The 18,120-nt window shown below is 34.6% G+C and overlaps 2 protein-coding genes across 2 annotated transcripts in view; both read left to right on the forward strand.

The window, feature by feature from the left end:
* Positions 1–2,206: 2,206 nt before the first annotated feature.
* LOC149561436 (ethylene-responsive transcription factor 4-like) lies at positions 2,207–2,524 on the forward strand. The gene has a single exon (XM_089827815.1). The coding sequence runs from the start codon at positions 2,207–2,209 to the stop codon at positions 2,522–2,524; it is 318 nt and encodes a 105-aa protein (XP_089683941.1).
* A 5,171-nt stretch (positions 2,525–7,695) lies between these two features.
* The window catches only part of LOC149561437 (Chaperone DnaJ-domain superfamily protein), a 73,583-nt gene continuing 63,158 nt past the window's right edge, over positions 7,696–18,120 (forward strand). Inside the window, exon 1 of the mRNA XM_089825149.1 lies at positions 7,696–7,986. Coding sequence (XP_089681275.1) covers positions 7,921–7,986 — 66 coding nt within the window. The 5' untranslated portion in view covers positions 7,696–7,920. The remainder of the gene's footprint in view (positions 7,987–18,120) is intronic.

The following is an 18,120-nucleotide window of genomic DNA, read 5'->3' on the forward strand; positions in this document are numbered from 1 at the left end:
TGTTAGAAGTTGTAATCTTTCCTTGGTGTGTTTATAAACCAAAGTTAGACCTTCTTTCTTTATTGTTGTAATATATTAGGATATAAGCCAAGGTATCCTAATATATTTCTTTTTTGTCCTTTTCCCACTGCATCTTATTTTGTCATCTAGTGGAATATGTGAGGACAAATATTTATTATAATTTGTAATTTAGATTATTCCTCCTTAAGAGGAATCTCACACTTGGCCTCACACACTTATGAATGGTGGCATTCATAGACATGGGAGTCACATTCTAACTCCTCTCTCTCATCTTTATTTAAGAGATGAGATGACCCTCCTCTCTCATTTCTAATGAGGTTTTCTCCTCTTCTCAATTATTGTATGAGTGATTGCTCTCTCTCTCTCTCTCTCTCTCTCTCTCTCTCTCTCTCTCTTCTTAGGCTTTTCATGCCTCATTCATAATGTCACAAGGGGTTTTCTTTGCTTTCCCCTTTCCAAATATCTTGTCTCATGGTGTTGGATCTTGAAGCTTTCTCTCTCCTATTTTATGGTAATATCTTTTCATGCATTAACTCACTTAGATTCTTTCCTGGTTTTTGCTTATTTTCATATTTCTTTTTCCATTTCTAACATGGTATCAAAGCAGTTTAATTTTTGTTTTTTGAGTGTTTGCATGAAGGTACGATTTGAAGGAGACTCTTGAGAGAGATTTCACTAATTTCTTTTTTAATCTTCTTAAGTTGGTAGAATTGATTTTTTTTGAATTTGGCTGGTTTACCGCCAAACCCGATTAACTTCTATTTGCTCTAATTTGTGCAGGTTTTGATATACTATTGATAAATAAAATAATATAAATTTAAAGATTCACACTCCTAATTTAATAGTATATTCTAGTACAATCTAGTATATTGTTGAGAGAATTTATTCTAATATATATATTTCATTTTAAAAAAAAAATTTATCCATTTTATTCCAGTGCTTGTCCTTTTTTTCACCTTTTGAGCTCTAGATCTGGTAGCTACATTGTAATTTAAATTCTTTCTAATCTTCATCTCTTCTTGGAATTTAGAATATATCTCTTTTAAAATTTAAAAATTTATTTCAACCATCCGCAAGAAATTTCTACAGGAAGCTTGTGTGTTTGTTTCTGTTGGAGGGCTTTTGGTAAATATTGTGGGGTTGGTGTTTTTTCACGAGGAGCATCATCATGCCCATGGTGGCGGTAGCTGTTCTCATTCTAATGGAACTCACTCTCTCGCCCATTCGCATGAAACCCACAACCATGATCACCACCACACCTGCACAATTAAGACTGTTCCCTGCAGCCTAGAGAACAAGCATTCTGTTAGTTTTGAGAAAAATGGATTAAGTTTCTCAAATAATTTCCATGAAGATCATGATGCTCACAAAGAAGGGAAAATTAATAGATCTACGCCTGAAGTTGCAGATCTGCTACCCCTGCTTCCGCACCATTGCGTGAGCCACGCCAGTGGAGGAGCCATTCTTGTGAAAGAGTTCCAGTGCTTTGCATGCTTTAAGAAGGGGGAATCAAAATCTTGACTGATGACGTGCATGTGTAATCTTAAATGTTGAATGGTTATTGTATGTGTCGTATTGTTAGGGATGAATACTTCTAGGGTTTGAAAAGATTTAAAGCACTATTTCTTTCCTTTTTCACAAAAATCTGATAATTGATTTTTTTTTCAGTTGTAGCTAGATAGTATTTGTCTAGGGCTGGGGCCAGTAGGTTAGTTTTTGGTGTTTAGGGGGAAATCGAAAGATTTGAGAGGATTATTTGACAGCCTTCATAGTTTGAGGGTTCAATCCATCTGTTCTTCTAAAATATACCAGGGTTGAGAGTATTAGATTGATTGTTTCGGAAAAAAATTGGTTGTAAAGCATTTGATCTATATCTTTGTAAAGCTCAGGCTTTAAAAGCATTAGTCTACATTTTTCCTGATCAGCCGTGGTTTGAAAGGATTTTCCCCTGCAGATTGTTTTAAAATTTATGGATTCAAAGGATTTTTTATTAAAAATATCTTGAAGGTTGAAAAATCTAGGCGCAGGAGCCTCCTCCTTGAGGTTTCGGGCGCCGATCATGGCTCTGCTCTGAGTCATTCTGCGGCTCATAAAATTTGCTGTGTTTTGTGGTTTCTAGCTTCAATTTCGTACGAAATTTGGTACAAGGATGCTTAAAAGCAATGTTTGGTAAGAGGTTGAGCCAATGAAAGGCATATGTTTGTCCAAGGAAGTGCATTTCAGGGGTGTAAGGAAGTGGCCGTGTGGAAGATTTACGGCAGAAATAAGAGATCCGTGGAAAAAGATGAGGGTTTGGCTTGGTACGTTTGATACAGCTGAAGACGCTGCCTGTGTGTACGACAATGCGGCTCAGGCTCTTAGAGGAGCAAAAGAAAAAACAAATTTTCTCGTTCCCTGCGATGATCTGAGTACTAGTCAGAGCAGCACAGTAGAGTCCTCCAGCGGGCAGAAAAATAGCATTTCAAAAAGAGCATCAACGGGCTGGTTTCCTCTTTTCTTTTGAGCCTCCACTTCAATCAATCCAAATGACTAATTTCTACTCTCCTCCCTAATCTACAATAAGAGAAATTCATGCCGGGCTATTCTAGCCCTAGGGCAGCTGCGACAGTGTATTGTTAGGGCAAAAAGAGGAGTTTGTGAATAATCTCTCTATATTTAGATTCAGTTGTAACATTTTCTTATCTTTTCTTACAAGATTCTTTCTTTTTTTAGCTCTTGACAGAGGCATCATTTGTTTTTTATCATTGTCTTTTGTCAACCTATTTTTTGGCATTTTTTCATTCATTGTCATACAGCTCAAGTTCAATATTTTACTTCAAATCTCTCTTACTCTTTTGTTGCGATTTTTTTAAATATAAGTTTAAACTAATTAAATCTCTTCCTTTTAATATAAGATTTAACTTCTGTTTTATTTAAAATTATGTGGTTTTAAGTAAAAAAAAGAGAAGTTCAAGGATAATTTTTTTAAAGAAGTTTTCTTAGAATTCAATATTAAAACTAATTAAAGTTTTATTATTATTTATTTTATATAAAAAGTTAAGAGTAAAAATTTTAAAATAAATAAATATCATCTTTTATAATTCTTTTTTTTGCCATAATCTAGGAGGATTCTTGTCTTTGATGGTGGGCCTATCCTTTATATCTTCTCAGTTGTGTTCACCTTGCATGGAGATTTTAACTAATATCTAATAATTTATGTTTATTGCTCTTCCACATACTTCTTTTTATCTCAAATTATTAAGGTTTATGAGTTATCTTACACTATTGCCTTCATTATTTAATGATTGATTTTACTATGTTCTAATGATCTATCTGCACATGATTGTAGTTTTTTGCTTTTATAGCATCTCTTTATGCTCATAGTAGCATTTCATGGTTTAATACCATTCTTTTATTATATATATTTTTTGTAAGTTGCATCGGGAGCCAATTTATCAAGGCTAACTATGGTGGACCCGACATTTTTAAACTGACTCGTAGTTGCCTTATCTGGCCCGTGGAGTATCCCTCCAACCTATAATTGGTGTGCACTTACTTCAATGGAGTTTCCCTCCATTTGTTCCACTTTGTTCCTCAATGCGAGGATGATATTTTATGGGGATTTCCCATTTCAATCTCTTTATCTCCTTGGTGTATGCTCCTATTTTTGATTTAGTCATGGTATGACTTCCTACACTTTGCTCATTTTTGAGTGTATAGGTGACGAGGCTACCATATCTTGGAGCACTCCAATATTGGAGACTTTATTTGAGAAAGTTGTTTTGACCCATGTTGATCTTTTTCCTCATGGCAATGATGTTTCTTGTCCATGATGGATTTCTTATTTGAAGGCAATATGTTGTTACTCCTCATAAACCCTTCTTTTGGTCCACTTCAGCTATTAATTTTGGAAAAATTGTAACTTGAATTATTTGGTGCTTGAGGTACATGTTCTACTTATTTATTATTGTCTCTCTTATATTTCTTTGATAAATATACAATGTGATAATGTTCTGCATACTTTATTGCCTAGATCGTGGGTTATGTAGGTGATGGAGTCGTGACCCATTCACTTGTAGTGGGATGACTCATTAGTGGACTGTCTATATCCATGTGATTGATGCAATGTTGATGCAGGTTTCATTAGTTGGCCTTGTCTATGGTCATTTGTGCATTCATATGTTCTGTAATGAGAGATTTATTACATCTATTATGATCATTTTGAGCTTATGACTTATTTTAGATATCATGTTAACTCCATTGCATGTTGGTGAACACATTCATTTATCCTCATTGATTAAATTATTATAACTTCATTTCTTTTACTAACTTCTCCATTCAATGTAATTCTACTTGTGGATAGTTGTCTTGTTTTTTGTTCTCTATTTTTTTTCCAGGTGATCCATCAAGGAACCTTCTCGATTTTTCACATATGAAGATGTGTCTATGCTTCCACTTGATCACATTCAAAGGACTCATGTACTTCTCTTGGATCTACAAATGTACCATATGGCTTGAAAACAATCAAATTACTTCATATTGAAGATTAAGTTACATATTTTTGTAAATTATGGGTTTAATACCCCTTGATATAATTACCCCAAGTAAAGATTAAAGGGGGGTGTTAGAAGTTGTAATCTTTCCTTGGTGTGTTTATAAACCAAGGTTAGACCTTCTTTCTTTATTGTTGTAATATATTAGGATATAAGCCAAGGTATCCTAATATATTTCTTTTTTGTCCTTTTTCCACTACATCTTATTTTTTCATCTAGTGGAATATGTGAGGACAAATATTTATTATAATTTGTAATTTAGATTATTCCTCCTTAAGATGAATCTCACACTTGGCCTCACACACTTATGAATGGTGGCATTCATAGACATGGGAGTTACATTCTAACTCCTCTCTCTCATCTCTATTTAAGAGATGACCCTCCTCTCTCATTTCTAATGAGGTTTTCTCCTCTTCTCAATTATTGTATGAGAAATTGCTCTCTCTCTCTCTCTCTCTCTCTCTCTCTCTCTCTCTCTCTCTCTCTCTCTTCTTAGGCTTTTCATGCCTCATTCATAATGTCACAAGGGGTTTTCTTTGCTTTCCCCTTTCCAAATATCTTGTCTCATGGTGTTGGATCTTGGAGCTTTCTCTCTCCTATTTTATGGTAATATCTTTTCATGCATTAACTCACTTAGATTCTTTCCTTTTTTGCTTATTTCCATATTTCTTTTTCCATTTCTAACAAAGTCAAATTGTGATATTGCTATCAAAATCTAACTGTATAGTTTTGGAGTCAAACTCATTGACCCATGTATCATGAGTAGTGATTAACACATGAATCCATCTCTCATGAGAATAAATGGAACACTTAGCACTCATTGGATCTAGGTGATGCTCACAGAGGTGATGCACTAGGACTTCTTGGGAGGTCACCCATCCCAGTACTACTCCAACTCAAGCGCACTTAACTAAGAATTGAATTACTTAAATAAAAGATAACAAGACTATTTATTCCATAAACTATTTAATAATATTTAGCCTTGTGTATATCATTAAAAATAATTGTCGATGTTCCTCTTTATTGAAACAAGAGACGCAATGCGTCATAGTTGCTACCTAACACATAATGGTTGTAGAGGTGTAAATGAGTGAGAATCTAAACTAACATTATGAATGCATTAATTTTTGCCTAGAAATGCACTTGTGATCTGATAGGATTGCTCATATTTTGTTGTTAAATTCTCATCTTAGAAATGCGCTTGTGATTTGATAGGATGGCTCGTATTTTGTTGTTAAATTCTCATGCTATATAATTATGTCTTTGGGCATTTAAGCCCAAGAATAAGAGGCCAAAGTCCCCAATATGGCATTAAGTACTTAATATCATACTATGATCAATACATATGCTTTAGACAAATTTGCACCTTCTACCTTAACAACTTAAATTATGTGCAATGAGGAAAGATATCTATACCAATATTTGAATTATAGAAATTTGAAGAAGTGATGGAGCATTTGGAGTATCACATTATATGTTTAAGCGTACCATGCATGCTACTAGAGAACCATAAGTAATTGGAATAACTCCCCCAACTATGTATTATTCTCATCTTGATTATCAAATGGAACTCATACTATTTTTAATCATTAGCACTGGACAAAAACTAGGATAGAGATATAGATAGAGATAAATAATAGTATACAACAATAACATTATAAACATATATGCAGAAGAAAAAATGATAGATAATATAGAGGAGGAAAAGGAAGAGAGATACAATAGTAAGATAGAGTGATACCAACATAAGTTGTGTGTGTGAGAGAGAGAATTAAATATAATTATTTTTCTTAATAAAAAAAAAAAGTCAAAATAAAATCATGGTTATAATAAATAATTAAAATATATTATATTTTAACTAATGAAACTAAGAATTTAATTTTTATATTACAAACTCACATTTCTATAAGAAAAAATGAAATGTATTGAAATATAAAAATATATTATAAGTAAAACTAATTGTTTAATTTTACACAATTAGAAAAGGTTTACTATTTAATGTTTTGTATTTCTAAATTTTTCATAAAATTAAGTAATTTTTAATTATGAAATAATATCTATATAATTTAATATGTACATTTGTAAATAATAAATAGATGTAATACATATAAATTTGATGTTGATGAATAAATATGATGTAATAAATAAGAAATAAAATATAACTATTTAATTTTAATACATAGTTTATAAAAACTTAATAATAATTTATATATCTTTTAGAATTGAATTATTTCTATTTTGTGGTTATTTCTTTAGTATATTTTTGATATAAAATATAATTATTAATTTAATATTAAAATATATATCTAAGTTTTAAATGTATTTAAACTAAATGATAAATTGTTTAAATAAAAAATATTAATAATAATAAATAATATAATTTAAAAATTGTAACACTTATCAATTATACATATTACAAACACTATTATAAAATATAATTAAAAAATAATATTGTTTAATTTATTTTTATAAAAGTAAAATAATAGTAATAATTTAACTACTTTTATTAAAAAAACAAAGTTAAAAAAAAAAAATTTAAATACAAAAATATAACATATTGAAATTATATATATATATATATATATATATATAATTAATTTGAACTTATGCATTACATGAAGTTTTGAGAACAAGTTATATCAAAGAGTCAAAAATAAAATCAATGTAAAATTAATAATAAATATATTTAAAATAAGAAATTAAAAATATTTAATAGATTGTGATAATTAATATTGATTAGACATGTTGTGTGAGGTGGAAGATAAAATGATTGAAAAAATAAAATCTTATCAACTTGTCACAAATGTGGAAAAGATAAAGATATAATTAATACATTCATTAATGCAAGATGATGTTGTTAGAAAATATTTGTATTTTTTGTTGAAGAAAATTAATTTTCTCCCCCACCAAAAATAATATGGACCAATAGAATAAATGAAAAATGTGATTTATAAAATAATGAAAAATTAGAAAAAAAATAAACATTTGAAATCTCATATAATCTTTTATATTCTTGAATTTGATTAATTAGTTTTAATGTCATATTTGAATTGACATGAGTGCATAAGGATTCTGCCTTGGCAGAACTAAAAAACACACCAATATTTCCAACTTAAAATGCGCATCTTAGAGAGCATAGTGAATATTGAATTCCCTCTTCGAAGGATGGTCTTGAAGGCTTTCTTTATGCTCGGTCATTTTTACTAAACCTTTTTAACTTACGTTCAGCGATCAACAAATCTCGTGCAAGGAGGTCGAAATAACATATACACTCATCTCTTTTTGGTTGAATGGAAGAACGATGGACTTTTGAAAATTCATGGGCGTTTTCGCACACATTCCATTGTAGCGAGGAAAGTGAGCAGCAATGCGGAAGAGCGTGGCAACCGCGTTGCTGGGATTGCCGTCAGATGGTTTTCCCTCTCAGTCAGAGGTATATTCATTCTTTACCGATCTTTTTGCCAAATGTTTTTATATTGTTATTAATCTTTACCAGGAAAAACGAACATTTCTGCTTTTATCATTAATCAACTAGAGTTTCAATATATTCCATGAGATTGCAAAGCGAAGGTGGATGATCTATTATAACGAAATTCAATTGTTAGTCTTACATCAGTTTCGTTATTTAAGACAATTTTTGTTCTTGATTGAGAGAAACATAACAATGTTTGCTTCCCTGCGGAAATTCTGTTGTTGCGTAAATGGAGGTCAATGTACGTCATCCTAATTCACCAGGCTTACATCTAGTTTAAATTGCCGGCTTCTCATGAATGCACGGGGAGGGATCCTTGAGGCTAAGGTTCATTATGGAATTGAATTGTTCCTTCTTTGCCACGAAACCCGTACCATTGACGTTACTTGGGATAAAAATTTAGCAACATTGCGAAATAGAGGGTGGATTATAGCCATTTTGAAACATCAAGCTTTTCAATTCAGTGACATATCAATTTTCTCTGTTTTTAGATTTGTTAAATTCTTCTTTCTTGCCGACCTTTTGGCTTCGTAATCATGACTAATAAGCGTTTCTTTCATCAACACGACGGACTTGCCCCTGGCTTTATCAATTGGGGTATGACCCACCTAGCGAGTTGGACTTTGGTATTTTATCATTTTTCAGACTTCAGTCATGTCGCCAAGGGCTTGAGTCTGGGTATCCTTTTCGGAAGCACATTACTTTTACCTCTTCAACTTATTTAGTTATTTCATCTGGCCATAAGATCTAGAGAATAGTTTATGGCCATTAACTGCCAAGCTTTCCAGTGGCATCTTTATCATTTTATTTGATAAATTCCTCCTTTTTTCTGTAGGGTAACTGTTAGCTTAGGTGTCACAAGGAAGGAGTTTCTCTTCATGTAAATTTATTTTGGCCTTGCTTTTGGCTTTATATGTTGGGTATGCTACGCTAGCCCGTTGGATGTGGTATTTTACTCGATTTTTAACTACTAATCATGTTTCCTGATTATTAAAATGCGGGGTTCACATTGATGCCGGGACTTTTATGATTTTGTCATTGGAGCTCATCCCAATTAACATCCATCGCCATATGTTTTGACTAAATTTTTAATTGCATAATTGCAACTTTTACAGCGGCTGACTGATATAGTTTTTTTGGGTCATTGTTGCAGAAATGAGGAGAAAAATTGCGACTTATCATCGTGATCAATTGTTGACACTCGATCCAAGTGCCATTTTATTTAAACCATGGCATTTTCAGATTTATTGTTCTAAACCAAACTATAACTGATGTTTGAGAAACTTTTTTTTGGTATTTTATAGTAAAAAAATGAATTTCTGGGTTTTTCTTCTCATTTAATTAGCAACTTTTTCAATTTAAAGCTTAGCCCATATTTTCTCTAGCCCTAACCCCAACCTGATCTAATTTGTTTTTTTCCTCAATTCAACCCCAATTAATTGAGAAAGTCTCTATTCTTTAGTTTTCCAAATCAGGCCAAGAAAGTTTTTTTCTGCCATGGTTTGGGTCACATTCCATGACACATCACCAATATGCCATTGTGATGATGGAATATGAATAATCCCAAGATGATGATTGTCAAGTCCTTTGATTGTTTTTTGGAATTTAACATATGATCAGGTCCAATGAGATTTATGAATAGGGTTAACATTATGTAAAATGCTAATGAGAGGAGGATTTTTTGCTTAACGTACCAAGGGAAGTTTACTGCCCTAGTTGATCAAAGGAAGGGGTCTTTCTCAATAGATCAAGTTTGGGATGGAGGGGTTGAGGACTGACTAATCCATTGATTGAATTGGGTTGGTCAGTTCCTTTCTATATACTAAAGGGTATAAGCCCTTCTCTATAAAAGTGCTTACAAATGGCATGAGGTAAGAAAAGCTGCGTTGCTCATGTTAATGGGTCGAGGAAAGAGCAGGGACATCAATGTAGATTCATTAGAATATTTTGACGAGATTATTTATCATAGAATCAAGAGAGAAGAGAGAGCTAGGACTTATTTGTTGGAGGATGAATTATTAAAGCTTGGTTTGCACCCTAGGTGCCAAGCTAGAAAAAAGGCCATTTCACTTAATGTATTTAACTGATTTTTTTGTATTTTGTGATTTTGTACTGGATAATGACTGGACCTTATGTAATGTCCCCATTTTATGCCTTTTTAAGCATCAAATTATGTTCAGAGGTTAGCCTATTATCAGTGTTCTCATAGGCTAAGTGGTGATTAGGGGTCCCTTTGAGGGGATTTGAGGGTTATTCAGCTAACTTGTTGGGTGTCTGTTTCAGTACACTCCATCTCATTACAATTTATTTGTGGTGTTTGCCTTCCACAGGTCTTGCAGGTTTCGTTTATGCATACTATTTTTAGTAGGCCACTTCGACATTTGGGTCCTTACTATTTATGGTAAGTCATCTGGTTGGTCATGGGACACCACTGTTATGTCTTAAAAGCTCAGTTTCCAATGCTGGTACTGATGCTGATGCGCAGATTTTTTTTTTGGGGGGGGGTTTTGGATGCGTTTGGGTGCGTTCATATATAAATATTTTTTTTTTTCAAAAAAAGAAACTATAATTTATGTATGCAAATTTAGTTTTTGAATATTTTTGCTTGCCATGTCAGCCCTAAAACGATTGAGACATAACATGGGAAAAGAATCAAAGCCTTAATCGAAATTATTTTGTAGAAGCTAATATTTTTCAATAGTGACAGACAGTATAGAAGTTAAACAACAAAACACATGGTACACTTGGCTTCTAGAATGATGAAAGTTTGTGAGAAAATTTGAAGGCCTAACTATAGGTAAGTTTTTGAATGGGCCTTGTTTGACTAACTTAGTAAAACAATTGAGAAATCTAATTGTTTGCAGCTACATTTGTATAACTAAGTATATTGCCAGTGTCAATGACTGGAGTAGTTCATCTACATGACATTATAATACTGCCAAAAACTGATTGAGCTTCCCCAAGTGTTCTAGTCAGTTTGGCAGTGTATATGGACTGCATTTCAAAACAGTGAGCTTCAGACCAGTAACCAAGTGTTCTAGTCTCCCATTTTAGGGAGGGGGAAGATTCCAATGGAGAAGCAGAACAACGGAAGGAAGGGATTAGAAGGAAGAACAAAATAGGGGATCCAGTCAGCTATATTTGCAGAGGAGAGTATACAATCCAGATGCTCCGCGGATTCGCCAGGATGCTGGATGGATGCTCTGTGGATGCTTCCCCAAGCATCCCGCAAGCATCCACAGGCAGAAGCCACGCTTCCTGCCCACCTCCGTGCCGCTTCCAAACACTTCCGTGCATCCGCACCCCTGACCTGGCCAAAATGCCACGCATTGGTATCTCAGCTTAAAAGTTGGCAATATCAGTTGTTGGTTTGATTTTTGACATTTAATGAAGCGCAAAGATTTAATTTAATTAATTAAAGTCTAATCTAGCATGATCTTAATATAAAGAAATAAATTAAAATATTCATGGTCAAAGGGGATATAAGGGTTCAGTGTACATTTAATGTATTAATGTCATAAAGTATTTAATTATAATGCCAAACGGGGTGCCAATGTATGGAGGTATAAGGATATTAAGTGAGTTTATATCAATGAAGAAATTATATGAAGGGGTGAATTTATTATTGTTTTTGTTAATGTTTTAATAGCTGCAGAAGACATCAATTTACCTGCGACGAATGTGCAATCTTATCAGTTGATGACTATCTTTCTTTCAAAACTTTCTCAGATGAACTGGTTGAGTGATTCCTTCCATTCTATGCTACCTTCAATGGTGTTGTTGATCAAAGACTTTTGTTTTGCCTCATGTTTGTGTTTTCAGAAGCAACTTATTTTTTTCTGCTGTCGACTTGCATACTGTCTTTTGTTTTTGTTATTGGTGGCTTGATAGTATGTTGGCACCAACGTTCAACCTTCTTCACAATCATCAGTTTTATTCATATCTTTATGCTTTTGATATGGTGGATTTGTATTATGTAGCCAACACTTTTGCCATTATGTCATTAACTACACTTAGAGGTACATGCACTTGGTGTCTTGGATGTTTAGAAGCTGAAGTTACAACTGTTAGTAACCATCGCCGCCCAGTTTTATAGAAGTCACATGAAATTTTATCAAGCTACGTACATTAAGTATGACTACTGGTTATGTCCCAATGACCTCTTTCATAGTTGGTTATGATTATGATTTTGTATTTGTTCTCAGATTGGGAGTTGGGTGAGTCTCTTCTGTTGAAGATGGTAGCTGTGATAGAGATCTTTATCTTTGGAAATATGAACGTTATTACCGTTATTGTTACATTCAGCTGAAAAAGACACTTAAGTTTTAATTTGTAATATTAAATGTAAATGACATGTGTCATTCTCATGCACTGAGGCATGAATATTGGAAGAGTCATAATTAATTATAGGAGTTATAGGAATCTCAAGAGACCCTTCGGTTATAATGTGAAGAGTCTTTCCTATTGTTATATATTTGCATCAAGCAAAGCACATTGTACACTTGAATGTTTATTATCAATAAAAGATATATTTTGTTGTGTGGTTGGGTTTTTCCCTTCACTCTCGAAGGGTTTTCCCAGGATATTTCTGGTGTTCTCTATTTCAGTTTTTGTCTCTTCTTATGTCTGGTTATTTTCATGGATTTTTGAGCTCTAGTTTCAACATGGTATCAGAGCTCTGGTTCAATAACAGCATATGAAGGAGTTTAATCTTGGTATTGTTAAATGATTTTTGAGGTGTTTCCTTTTGGCATGAGTATTTGAATAAATTTGTCAGAGGTTATATGTGATTTCTATTTGTCTATGATAGATTTCTTCGAACTATGCTCTCTGTGGATTTTTCATAGGTCATATTGTATCTTTGCATCTGGCTTCATTCTTCTCCTCGCCTCTCGTGCGCATGTTTATAGGGCAAATTGTTGGCCTTTTTCATTTATTTATGTTGATGCCTCATATTGCTTTTGTTCATATATCTGTTGCAATTTGTAATGAATATTCTAAAGGCAATCTATATGTGGTAATTATTACAAGAGCTATCAATTATATCTGTCTTTATAGTGACAACAATATCATCCCTGCTGTGATGTTTCTAGCATTACAAACCTTCATCTTATGGAAATTATGCTACTCTCCTACCTGAGAAGTATTCGAGATAGAGCATTCAAGATTGATCTTCGGTAGCTTTTCATTCTCATATGGTTCTTTTCAACAGTCAATGTAAGTTTTTCTATATTTTCTGGAGTTATTTTTCGTCTCCTTACCGTAACTATCTTCAGTGATCTACCGTCGGTTCTTGGAATCTATTCCAATGTGTAACGGCTCACTCCTTTTCATCTCTGCCTAATAAAGCGCACAACTATAGCTGCTCCCAACAATATCTCTATGTTGACACATTTTGCGAAGGTTATTCGATTTCAATTCTGCGGCACTTCTCTTCCATCTGCAGCACACAAAGACAAATTCAAATCTATTTTGCGCAGATCGAAATCGTCTCTATAAGGAAAATGATTGCCTTCAATTTCCATGGCGCAACTATCACAGTTTTTTGGTTGCCCACTCTCGATGATGGTTGGTTCTATTTTGAAAACGGAGATCGGTGGTTTGCTGACTTTTGGAAGGGAAAAGCAAATGGTGAAGGACAATACTATTCCAAAGACGATGATGAAATTGAATGTGCCCACCATTGCGGCCGTTTGTGGACATGTGGCGGGTGGAGGGGTTCTATTTGCCATGGTCCACGACTACAGATACATGAGGTCTGATCGCGGCTTTCTGTACAACAGTGTGCAGCTCGTTCAAATTCCTCTACCAGAGGATAATGATTTGGATTATGAAGAGTGGGATGAATTCTCTCATCTCTCAGGGCAGCGTTTCACTGATTTTTCGGCCCTTACCATGCATTGTAGCAACAAGTGTCTCTGTATTATTTTGTATATGCGAGACGTAAATTACTTTCAATGCATATTCTCCCCCTGAAAAATCTTGTTAGATTGTTCTTGCATGGATTATCTTGTAACTGACGTCTCATTGTTGTATTCTGTATATGTGAGAGAGAGGTGTTGCATGTGGTTATTCTTTGATGCAATGACAGCGATTGTTATTTTTTTTTGGGCTTTCGATGAGTGAGCTCCTAGCTGCATGGTTTTGATGCATTGAATAAAGTTGAAGAGGAAGACCTGTCAAAGTTGACGACATTGAAGAAAATCAAAGAGCTAAGCTTTTCTTCATTGAATATTGATTTGATTAGTGTATGTTATTTTATAATTATGAAGCTACAGAAAGAGAATAATGGTTTCTTACTAGCTTAAAGGAAAAATATTTTTTGATTACATTTCTCATATAGATCATAATGTTTTTAAAATAGTATGTTGATTTTTTTCTCTTGGTTGCATAATGCAACAAGATGTATTAAGATGAGAATGTTGCTTTGCATCCAGAGGGAAATGTTTAAGCTTGAGAGAGAGATTTCTTTTGCTGTTTTCTAATGATCAAAATAGCTATGCTCCACGGAGTTTTCGGGACGGGGACGTTTTAGGGGACGAGAACTTGTTTTCGGTACAGGTATGGGTCGAAGCCAAAATTTAGGGGATAGAACCTTAGGGGACGGCTATAAAATATAGGGGATTTTAAATTTTTTATATATGGAGAATTAGACTTCTTTAGAGATATATTTCTGATATGCATACCATAACAATGATAAATCATAACATTGATAAACCATTCACCATAGAATACATGGAAATTGAAAACTATTAAGATTAGAATCAAAATGAGAATATGATATGATGATATATCCGAATATCACATACAATTAGCAAAAATGCCCAAAGGCTCCAAGTATCAATCTATCATCATGATGCATGAAATGAAAATCAAAATGACATAATGAAAGTAAATATTAGAAATGTAAATGAGATGTCCAACTCCATAATAATCAAAAGCAATAATGTATCTGAGTATCTGAAAAGCAGAAAGCCAAATATATGGCTGTCCTCTAGGAATCTAAATCTCTATCTAAATCAAGATCATCATCAATCTCATCCTCTGAATCACTGGCAGGGGTAGGCAGAGGGTCCTCATCCAATGGAACACCAAGCAGCCCTGGGGGTGTGTTATCCTCATCAATCTGCAATGCATCCTCAGGATTAACATCCCAACGTAGTGCTGGAGTCTGTCGATACTTAAGACTTTGTCGCTCCTGTAGTCGCAATACACTATGAACAGCCACAAACTTCTCCGATCGTCTAGAGGTAAGGTTGTTCCTCTTGACTGATTGAATGAAGCTATATGTAGACCAATTCCTCTCTGCAGCAGAGGAACCCGCAACCTGTGAGAGAAGACGGGTGGCAAGGGCTTTCAGCTCAGGTGCATCTCTATCATGCCATGTCCACCATCCAATTGGGTCCTTTTGAGCTAATGTAGCTCTATTAGTCCTTGCCTCTGGTCTACCAAATGTTGGACCACGAAGATTGGCAAAGTCAAGCCATTGCCCTCGAATTTTTGCAGCATCTTCTGCACTATACATTTTTGAAAGGGCCTTGAAGAAGCCCTCCTTCACCTATATTGAACAAACAAAAATTAAGAAGTGAGAACTTAGAGTTTATAAACTTCACAAATAAAATAAATTTTTTAAAAATGTATTATAAAATCAGAATTCTTTAATAAATTAAACTCACCTCCTCATCATTAGATGGAGGCACTCTCCCAGGCCTTGGTGCATACCATTTTGGATTGACTGCATAGGCTGCCATATGAAGTGGGGTGTTCATAGTGTTCCACCTTTTCATTACAATGGGCTTAAGATGCTCCTCATAGAACTCCAAAATAGGTTCCTTATCTTTAACAGCTTGCTTGATCTGCCCAAGCATGCTATCAAAGGTCTCATAAATCTCTCCAAGGCTAGGAGAGTTAGTATCAGCATATCTAATGACCTGCACAATAGGGTCAATGAAGGAGCAAATGTATCTGCAAATGAAAGAAAATTGCAAGTGAGAAACATAATATGTTAAAAAAATCAGCAAGTGCTTAAATCAGAATTTTTTTTTTATTAAATCAGCAATAATAACAATTATGATGTCCACCAATTCTTAAGTTTCTTACCTCATTGTGGTCGAATTTTCATCCAGGATTCTTCGTTTGACAAGTCTTCCATCTGGGGTGCTTGATTCATGCCATCTATTCCACTCTGCATTGACCACCATGGATTGTAAGGCCTCTTGGACCTCAAGCATCCTCTCCAACAAAATGAAGTAGCTAGCATATCGAGTCTCCACAAGCTTGAGGAATTCTTTTTTGGAAAATGTCCTAACTAATGCAAGAGATGTGTGATGATTGCAAATAAACATTTGCACGTCTCTAGCCTCAAACACCATAGTCTTTATCCAATCAATTTTCCCAAAGTCCTTCAAGGTGTTATTCAATGCATGTGCACAACATGGGGTCCAAAAAATGTGTCTGTAGGTGCTCTCTACTATCAATCCAGCTGATTTACACACCCGGGCTGAATCAGTGACTACTTGCACAACATTTGAAGCCCCTACCTCTTCTATAGCATCCTTCAAAATCTGAAATTGGAAGGATGCATCCTTCTTTTTTCTTGAACAATCAATGGCTCTAAGAAAATAGGCCCCTGCTGTACTAGTGACAATAAGATTGATGAGTGGCCGATGTTTGATATCGGTCCAACCATCCATGATAATAGAACATCCATCACTCATCCATGTTTGCCTCATATCCTCCATCAAAATGTTTACTTTTGAGTACTCTTTGTCAAGGATAGTGGTGCGTAATTTAGTCTCTCCTGGTGGTACAAATGAGGGACCAGCAGTATAAATATCTTTGCACATTTGTTTTTAAAATGAGGAACGAGAAACATGGTATGGTATGCCATGAGCAACAAGAAATCTACCAATGGACTCTTCAGCTCTCTTTTTTGCTTGTATGTTAAATAAATCAGCCACATTGGTATCTCTCTTAGTCTTGGCCTTTCCCTTCCCTTTACTAACAGTGCTAGTGGGAGTCAATGAGGGTGTGGGTGTGCTACTCGTAGGACCCTCGGATTTCAATAACTCCCCCTCCACATACAACCTATTGGCCTCAAGTTTTTCTTCCTCCATAATTTTTTTGCAACCTTTCACCCCTTGCCCACTTATCCATAAAAGATGGCAATACACTCTTGTGTAGCTCCCAAAATAATGCTTCTTACATATATGACACTCCCATTCCCTACTACCCCCCGAATTTTTCTTCTTATTCTTGTCTACTTTTGTGGCAAATTGTACGAGCGGTTTCTTAGGATTGAATGGGCCTTTGGCATATTGTTTTAGGGCTTTGGAAGGGCACTCAAATGGATTAGGCATTGCATCTTCCATAGGGACATCTACATTAGGCTCATCAATGGCTGCCCTAGGTTTTTTCTTGGTCTTTGCAATTGCGACACTTGAGTTTCTTGCATGGCAACTTCCATGCTATCGCTACTTCCCTCACTCTCACTGCTGCTCATGTTTTTGCCTTTGGATTTTACAATGATTTATAGTATACTACTGCAAGTTATAGAAAAAAAAAATATTTCAATGTTCCATTAACATGCCCTCTCTATGTCATTGAAAAAAATGAAAAATGACAACAAACAACAATAAAGTTTGAATCAAACAAAAAGAAAATAAAAAACATACCTAGAATGAAGTAGAAATGAAGGCAAAACCTCCTCTTCCACCTCCAAAACACACTCCTCTTTTGTTGTTGTTGAATGTTTTCCTCTTCCTCTTCCCAACTTGCAAACAACTCCAAATGAGCAATGAACTCCAACTTTAACTATTTAAGAAGACACATTAGGGTTAACATCCATGTGGGCCTTGGGCGGAATAGAAAAGACTCAATTTAAAAAAAAAAAACTTTTTTTTTAACTTTTTAACTCACCCGCAGCCGGCTGGAAAATAGGGGACGGCGTGGGCAAAAGGTTACGGGCGAGGGACGGGAAAGCCGTCCCCGGTACGGAAATCCATACCCAAGTTTCCTATGAAACTTGTTTTAGTGTTTCGGGGACCGTCCCCTTTTCCCTCAAAAAGAGACGTCGCAGGGTACGGCCCAAATCCA

This window comes from Cupressus sempervirens, chromosome 4, assembly GCF_028749045.1.
Source record: "Cupressus sempervirens isolate cs-2001-9-10 chromosome 4, ASM2874904v1, whole genome shotgun sequence".
In the NCBI taxonomy this organism is placed as follows: domain Eukaryota; kingdom Viridiplantae; phylum Streptophyta; class Pinopsida; order Cupressales; family Cupressaceae; genus Cupressus; species Cupressus sempervirens.